This window comes from Mchenga conophoros, linkage group LG17 (assembly GCF_057382185.1).
Source record: "Mchenga conophoros isolate Kocher_MC1m ecotype Shallow Benthic linkage group LG17, M_conophoros_male_GT1.1, whole genome shotgun sequence".
NCBI lineage: Eukaryota > Metazoa > Chordata > Actinopteri > Cichliformes > Cichlidae > Mchenga > Mchenga conophoros.
This window is the reverse complement of record NC_140542.1, coordinates 19,446,270-19,455,384: the sequence shown is the minus strand read 5'-3', so window position 1 is coordinate 19,455,384 and position 9,115 is coordinate 19,446,270. Positions and strand designations below refer to the sequence as shown.

Here is a 9,115-nt window from a genome sequence, read left to right as displayed (position 1 = left end):
TGAGCGATGTATGCTGGGTAATGGCACAGCTAGCGATTGGGTGAATTTATTGCACCGGTTTTATAAACTGTTCTACAATCCTTTTGATATTTGGAAATCTGTCGATCATTCTGCTACAGCTGTAAGATATCTTCTCCAACTCCTCTGAATACATGCAGTCATTTTACCGTCTGCTTTGGCTAATCACGCTCTTACGTATTAAATTAAATTAAATGCCTAATAAAAAAGCTGTTCTTTTTTATTAGGCAAAAACATTTTCGGCAAAAAAACATTATGCAAAAACATTTTCGGTGCTGTTAAGGAATTCACAGCGACTCACTTGTTTATTTTTGAGAAAGTTTATTTTTTTATCATATCAGATGAGCGGCAGTGACGTCAACGTACTCGATCGTACCACAGGTAAGTGCAAATCTGAATCTGTAGATTTTTTAAAATTATTTTTCTTATTTAAAACCAAAAAGAAAAACCCGAAACAGTGAGCTCACAAAGCTGCTTTTAGCAGTTCCATGGGTTAAGATTAGCAATTTTGTGGAACAGCGAATGACTTAACATTTAATAGCATATATGTTACCACACCACATGTGCTGTAAGTTAGCTAAATTCATTTCTGTTAGCCAATCAAGTTAAGCTTATCATATATCATCATCCAGGGTACAGTGATAGAGAAGTGTGTGCTGACGTTTGCTGTTGTTGCCACTTTGTAAAGTTTGAGGGTTCAAATAAGGGTCAGTGTTGCCAGATTGGGTTGATGCTGAAATTGAAGATAGACGTTATCTATCAATCTAGCTCTCTCTTTATGGCTCTCTCTCTCATTCTGGCTCTCTCTCTCTCTCTCTCTCTCTCTCTGTCTCTCTCTCTCTCTCGATTTTAAACTTAATAACAGCATTACATAATCATTAAATAGCAGACCGATCATCTATGCTGCAAATGAAATACAAATGGACACTAAACAGGGTTTATCTAAATGGTTACAATAGGGTTTAATGTATATATTTATTTATAAGGTGCTTCTGAATTCTGAATACTTTTTTTTTTCTAAACAGGTTCTTCATCAATCAGCCTATTATTGATTGATTCCTTCCTACATCTGCTTTTTGAAAAACTCCTAAAGGCACTTTTAAGAGCCACGTCAGTCTGTTTGTATCTGTTCTTACTGCTGTCCTTATTGGTCTGTCTCTCTGTTTCTATCCGCATTTCTGTCTCTTTAACTCTTCAGCTTTTTTCTTGTTGTCAGTGTGCTGGTTAACCTATAATTTGCCTTTTGTCTGTCTGCTGCCTTTTCTGTCTGTAATTATTCTTTGTTTCAACATGGCACGCCCCAAATTCAGGCCCTGTACATTTTGCCAGACTCCCAATCAGGCAAGCAGAAGAACCTGCTATGTCTGCTTCGGAAGTCTGTCCAGCAAAAAGAAGCTAAAAGAAAAAGTAGAATCATTGGATAGCCAGTGGGCAGAAGTTGTCTTGAAAAACAGAAATGTTTGCCGGATAATTGATTCTGCCCGTATTGCAGTAAGTAAAAATTTTTTTGTTTCATATATTATCATTAAGTTGTTATAAGATGTTGCTGGCACATTAACACAGCTCATCATATGTGCTTTTGAGAACATGCAACAATATTTTATCTACATTTTGCTAAAGACAAACAATTACTTTACTGTAATACATCAGTGGTGGCTGTATGTATTCATATCAGTATGAATGTGTAAATGGCCTGTATTTGTATAGCGCTTTACTTAGTCCCTAAGGAACCCAAAGCACTTTACACTACATTCAGTCATCCACTCATTCACACACTGGTGATGGCAGCTACATTGTAGCCACAGCCACCCTGGGGCGCACTGACAGAGGCGAGGCTGCCAGACACTGGCGCCACCGGGCCCTCTGACCACCACCAGTAGGCAACGGGTGAAGTGTCTTGCCCAAGGACACAACGACCGAGACTGTCCAAGCCGGGGCTCGAACCGGCAACCTTCCGATTACAAAACGAACTGCCAACTCTTGAGCCACGATCGCTGTGTGTGAATGCTTAAATGGAAACTTCTAAGAAGCTGGTGTGAATATGGGTTAATATTGCATGTTGTATAAAGCACTTTTAGTGCTCCACGAGAAAACGCTATATAAGAGTCATTTCGTTTACCATTTAACAACAGGCTGTGTTTGACTAATTTGTGCCAACTATTTTTTTTATTAATTTCAGGTGCAGAAACTTGAGTCTATAGGCTACAAGCCCATTTTATTCATTGGCAAAAAAGACAAGAATTCACATAAGTGGGTAGCAGATGTTATTACCCATTTGGACCCCACTTCTACTACAAGAAATTTCCTGGAGAAGATGCAGAGGGCTTATGAATTTATACTGTCTAAGGGTAAGAGTGAAGTCTGTTGTATACTTTCAGTCCAGTTAATTAATGCTAATTTATATAGCAACTTTTCACAACAAGTCGTCTCAACTTGCTTTCACAATCAGAATACTTCATTAATCTTTAAGCAAATTGTGTAAGTATATTTTAAGGTCATTAAATAACCATTGAAGGATATGTTATCAAAGGCTTCGTTCACACTGCAGGTCTTAATGCTCAATTCAGATTTTTTTGTCTGCTCGTTCACACTACAAATAAAATGTGACAGCAAACGCGCTCTAGTGTGAACGCCCAAAGCGGCCGCATGCGCAAAAGAAGACGTCACACACATTGCGCTCTGTTTAGACCCAGACCAAACAGTATTTTTTGACTGATGGCCCTTATTATAAAGACTTGTTTGAGACTTTATGTTTCCCAATTTTGCTTTAAGTTATTTTGTTATTTACATATGGCCTAATAATGATCCTTATTGCTGTTTTAGAGAGGAGCGGTGCTTCAAAGGGTAGTTTCAGACTTCTGTCAGAATCTGCAAATAAAATGTTCACGTTTCTCCAACGTTGTCTTCCCAACAGTTTAGCTGGATGGCCAGGAAGCGTTCATGATGTCTTCTGTGGTGCTTCTCTGGCGCTGATAATTGGCGTCTGTCTTGTGTCAGTGACGTGGAAGATCGATTTAATGTGAAAGGACCGTTCAAACAGCAGTCGCTTTCTAAAATATCAGCTATGTATCGGATTCAGTAACACATACGAACGTGACCCAAATTGGATTTGAAAATATCGGATTTGTGCCATTCACACTGTCAGACCATGATCGGATATGGGTCGCAGAGGGTCAAAAAAATCGGATTTGCTGCGCTTTCGCCTGCAGTGTGAACGTAGCCAAAGTGTAGTTCCTGCTAAATATAAGGCCTTTTTTGAAAAATATTTTTATGAAAGTAAATATGTTTTATAGGAACCTCCACACCAGTGCACCCCAATACCCCCACAGAACAGCAGCTTGTGCAGTCCAAGAATGCCACCAAGGAGCATTGTGCCGACAAACAGACCCACATCAAAGAACACGCAGAGATCCCCAGTGAAGAACAGGCAGAGACCCTGATCAACAAGCAAGCAGAGAGCCTCGCCAAGGAGCAGCCTGAGATGACCACCCAGGAACATCAATCTTCTAGGCTCCTCGAGGAGCACCCAAAGAGCCTGTCAGACGAGCAGACAGAGACTGTTTTTGTTCTCAATCTTGTTCCTTTATCTCCTTCTTTTGTTCCATGCTCCCAGTCTTTCCAAAAAAAGAAGAGAGACAGAAGCACCTCACAAACAACCTCTCCCACCTCTCCACCACCTTTTAAACCCGCAGACCAGCCATCTCTGCAGTCTCTTCATCCACCTGCTAGCCACGCGATCTCCCAGTCCTTAAGTGAGGGTGGCCAACATGAAAATAAGAAGAGAAAGAGTAAGTATTGCTTTGCATGTTATGTCTTGAGATTTTTAAGTTTCTTACCCAAAAATGATACATATGTTGTCCTAGAGAACTAACAAACCATTGCAAAGTATTATTCACTAGTTATTTAGCTGCATTTTGGTGTACACTATAAAAAGACTATAATTAAATATGGTCAATCCCTTACTTTAGTTAAGAGGACTTTGTAATTCAACTTGATTGGATTGAGAAAACTAAAACGCACTTTTAGAGAACATTTTAGTTTCTCTCAACAAATAGTGTATGCATTTATATAAACAAGGTCTGGTGGCACTCAATTGCAAAATGAAGGGTGAATTTTTTTGTTAATTTGTTGGTCCTAAGTGAAACTAAGTTTTTACACAGAATTGATTCACAATTTATGGTATGTACTTTAAAAAAAAACTCAACTGAGGTGGGTTCACTTTTTGACCCCAGAGGACAAATGGAGTATGGCAATCAGGAGGATATTACAGATTTTCACTTGTTGAGTGAAAACTCATATTTGATTTCTTGTGTATACAGAGTCTTATGTTTTTTTTAAATGTAATTTTTCATTTCTTAGGCTGTCGAAGATGTAGTAGGCAGAAGGTGTTCCAGTTTGAAGAAGTCACTGAGAGCAGGATAAATGAGGTAATACTTAAAATGTTTTAATTTGCTTTTCAGTAGACTTTTTACAGTAAGCCTATCTCAAGTTGTTTTCATCCATGCACTACAGCCATGAACTGTGCTACATGGGTAAATTCAAATGTACTTTTGAGATTAGTGAAGGGAAATGATTAATGGAATTACATTAAAAGATTGTATTGTATTTCATGTGTTTGTTCTTAAACAATTCTGCAAAATTAATCACAGACATTGAATACTGCTACATCTTGCTACAAAAACCTACATGGCTAACATACAAATGACTGTATATGAGGAAGGATCATATTTTTTTCTGTGTAAGCCTATATCCTCAGTTGTTCTTGTTGAATCAGGATCATAGAAAGCACAATTTATAGATCCTGATATATGCTGACCAGCCCTGTCTCACTATAAATAGTAGATAATCTATTTAGTATTTAGTATTTAGTATTTATTTATTTATTGTCATTGTCAAGAACAATGAAATTGCGTTTGGGGCTTCCATACAACCCAAAAAAAAGAAGAAAATAATAAATACCCCTTAAAACCCAAGTGTACATATTTAACCCAGTGTGACTCCAATGCAATAAGACAATCCTTAGCAATAATGTTCGTAGAAATTCAGACAAAGACCTGAGAAACATGACAAAATACAACAATGCAACCCATTCAATATTATTGTACTGTGAGATATGATATCAGATATGATAGTTATCTATTTAAGAAAGAGGGGGGGGGGGCAGGAGGGGGAAGAGAATAAAGATATGATGCACCAATGCAGACCAGTTCATTGCTATTAAGAAGTTGGATATGGTTATTGTCCGTGAGAGGGGGGCAGAGAGTTCAGGAGCCTCACAGCCTGTGGATACAGGCTGTTGGCCAGTCTGGATGTTCTGGCCTGTATAGACCTATACCTTCTCCCTGAGGGCAGCAGATGGAAAAGGTGGCGCGCAGGGTGATGTTGGTCCCGCAGGATACTGTGCACCCTCCTCAGACAGCGAGTGGGGAAGATATTACTGATCTCTGGCAGACTTGTTCCAATAATTCTGCCAGCTTCTTTCACCACCCGCTGGAGTGCTTGCTGATCGGCCTTGGTGCAGCTGGGGAACCACACTAGAAATCCATACGTCAGAACGCTGCTGATGGCACAGTTGTAGAAGTTCAACATCAGAGATCTGGGAATGTGTGCGCTCCGCAGTCTCCTCAGGTAGTAGAGGCGCTGTTGGGCCTTCCGTACAACTGAGGTGATATGGTTGCCCCAGGACAGGTCCTCGGTCACAGTTACCCCCAAGAATTTAAAACTGCTCACCCTCTCCACCGCCTCACTGCCAATGAAGAGAGGCAGATGGTTGTTATGACCCCTCTTCCGGAAATCTACAATGATCTCCTTGGTCTTTTTGGTGTTTAAGACCAAGTTATTGTCGTGGCACCATGACTCTAGTTGTTGCACCTCTGTCCTATAGTTTGTCTCATCATTGTTGGATATAAGTCCGAGCACTGTAGTGTCATCTGCAAACTTAACAATGAGATTGGACGCGCAGGAGGAAATACAGTCATGGGTGAAGAGAGTGTATAGCAGAGGGCTCAGAACACACCCCTGAGGGGCACCGGTGTTGACCACAAGGGTGGAAGAGGTGTTCTTACCCACTCTGACACTCTGTCTACGGTTAGTGAGGAAGTCCACAATCCAGTTGCACAGAGAAGAGTTAAGTCCCAGTTGGTGGAGTTTGGGACGGAGTTTGTATGGCCGGATGGTATTAAAAGCCGAGCTGTAGTCTACAAAGAGGAGCCGTGCATAGGTGTTCCTGTGTTCCAAGTGCTTCAGTAATGTGTGCAGCACTGTGGCGATCGCATCCTCGGTTGACCGGTTCTCCCTGTATGCAAACTGGTGCGAGTCCAGGGATGGTGGAAAAGCAGCTCTGATGTGTTTAATGACCAGTCTCTCCAGGCATTTGGCGGGAATGGGGGTGAGTGCCACAGGTCTGAAATCGTTCAGACATGTGACATTTGACTGTTTTGGGATGGGAACGATGGTTGCTGCTTGTACCAAACAGGATGGTACCAGTGAACAGGACAACGAGGTGTTATATATAGAGGTGAAGACGTCCGCCAGGTCCGCAGCACAGTCTTTTAGCACCCGGCCCAGCACTCCATCCGGCCCGGCCGCCTTCCTGGTGTTAATGCTCCGGAACACACGCCTCAGCTCATGAGTGCTCAGGACCGGAGCAGGGTCGGTTGAGGGGAGAGGGGACAGGACAGGGTCGGTGTTCTCCCTGTCAAAACGGGCATAAAAGAGATTTAGATCCTCAGCCAGAGTAGAACTGTCGGCTGAGGGTGATGGTGTTCTTCTTTTGTAGTCCGTGATAGCCCTGATGCCCTCCCAGACCTGCCTTGGGTTTGTGTTGTTCTCAAACCTGGCCTCAATACGCCTCCTGTGCTGCTGCTTGGCAGTCTTGATGCCTCTTCTCAGGTTGGCCCTGGCAGCACTGTATGCCTCCTGGTCCCCGGATTTGAAAGCGTTGTTCCTTGTTCGAATAAGTTGTTGAACTCCGTGTGTCATCCAGGGTGGATTATTAGGGAACACACGGAATCGTTTCCAAGTTGTTACATTGTCCACACAGAAACAGATGTAGTCCAAGACAGTGGAGGTGTAACTGTCCAATGCGACACGATTGTCAGTGTCCTGCATGTGTAGTTTGAAGTGTTTAAATGGACACAATTCAAACAATTCATAATGGGATGATATTGATTATGTCAGTGTATGATGTATCAAGTACGTCAAACTTTCCGAAGAAAAGAACATAGCCAGAGTCAAAAACAGATAGACGCAGTTAACTAAACCTGTGATCAAAATAATTTTTTGTGAATGCCACAATTGGATACATGCTTTTCAAAATCCTATTATTATTTTTTTTATAAACAGAAATGCCTTACATACACATACCTACACATCTATCAAAGTGTGTTTACATGGGTCTGTGTGTGTCTCAGGTGTGCACACTGGATTACACACAAGCTTTATGAAGACACCTATCCATTAACCATGTTATTTAACGATTGCCTCTCTGATTCCTTCTGTCTAGGGGAACACAGAAGTAAAAGTGCGTTGGTTGCCTTGCTCTGTTTGGTAAGAAGCTCTTGATATTTCATTCTCTGAGAATGTTCTGTTTCCATCTATTACCTTTTTGGAGCACAAATGAAAATGGAAAACCAGGTGTTTTGTCACGTCTTACTTCTCGCTTTTTTTCTTATCCTATCTCAATTATTTAATCAATTAAGGATTATTGCAAAGTTTTTTGCCATCTTTGTCGAATCATAACAAATTTAATAAGAAATATATTTGAAACTGTTCAGAAAACACACGTAGTGTCTCACTTAGATGCAAAAGTACTGGGAATAATTCCAGCTGGACTGTGCTGGGGCCATAAGAGCACTCACATTAATTGTAAGAAATATATAAAAGCTATCAGGATTTTGACAAAGTGGAGAGAATTTGTCCATGTCTTACACAGATTTATGTGTGCCAAAGGATAAATTGCCTAAGCAGTGGAGGGAGTATTCAGATTCTGAACTTTCCAAAGAAGTACTAATATCACACTGTGAAAGCTTTCAGTTGTTTTGCATACTGTATTTCTAGCATTACAATTGTGTGACAGCAATGAATCTCTACAAATTAAAGAGTAAACAACAGCCTTTATAATAATCCAAAAGAAACTAATTATCACATTTGAACAATTTTTATTTTCACTTCACAGAAAGGATATTATGAACTGTTCAACTGAAAAACAATAACTAAGTCTTTCATATGTGTCGAGTGTAACTGTACAGTAGTGTTTTGTTTGTAATCCATCTAAATTACAAATAGTGTAGCAGAAGTTGAAAATATCCATAAAAATGACAATTTGCATTTTGGTACAGTACTTAAGGAAATGTCTTTATCATGTTCCACCTCTGGTGTTAAACATAAAAAGCACGAAGTAATCCCCAACACGATATTAATGTTTTTGGTGTTGTTTCTTTCAATAATTATATTTTCCAGTGGGAAAATCTGGGATGACACGTGGGAGCCAGCCAGTGAATTTCAACACCACTTTGCCATGCCAGATGTGCCACCTCCTTCAGCCACTGAGGAAGTCTTTTTATGATGTTGTGATGTTTGTTTTTCTATGTTACAAACAAGTAAGATATAATGTCTGAAAACTGAAGTTGTGTACTGTCTACAAGGAACACTTTCAGAAATATGTGGAACCAAAGGTCCATACATCCAGATGTCACATTGATCTTCTCTGTTCACAGACTGGATATGTTCATTTTCAGCAGTTTGATTGTTTAGAAATGTTAGACAAATATTTATACTTGTTAAAATGCATTGTGTTACGTAAAAAAAGACTTTATATTATGTTGTTAACTACAATAGTAGTTCTGTGTTCTTAACTTGAATGTTTTTGTACAGCATTTATATTTGCTACATTCTTTAAAAAGTGAGTGTAGGCTGTTATAATTGTTACGGTGAATATGACCCACAGCTAGCAACTCAATCCATAAAACCCATCAGTCTGTTTCCCTTTGTTTCTCATATGAAGTTGTTATTGTAAACAGGTGTTCTGTTTAGTTTAAAGTATGAAGGCTGGTGAAATTGTACTGAGTACTGTCAATGAAAAGTAAAATAAAAAATC

The 9,115-nt window shown here is 40.0% G+C and overlaps 1 protein-coding gene across 1 annotated transcript; it reads left to right on the top strand.

Moving 5' to 3' along the window:
• The first annotated feature begins 1,308 nt into the window (after window positions 1–1,308).
• On the top strand, window positions 1,309–8,794 carry LOC146555391 (uncharacterized). The gene is made up of 6 exons (XM_085252226.1): window positions 1,309–1,509; window positions 2,198–2,366; window positions 3,312–3,806; window positions 4,378–4,445; window positions 7,523–7,566; window positions 8,479–8,794. The coding sequence occupies exons 1-6, from the start codon at window positions 1,309–1,311 to the stop codon at window positions 8,582–8,584; spliced, it is 1,083 nt and encodes a 360-aa protein (XP_085108352.1). The 3' UTR covers window positions 8,585–8,794.
• Window positions 8,795–9,115: the final 321 nt, after the last annotated feature.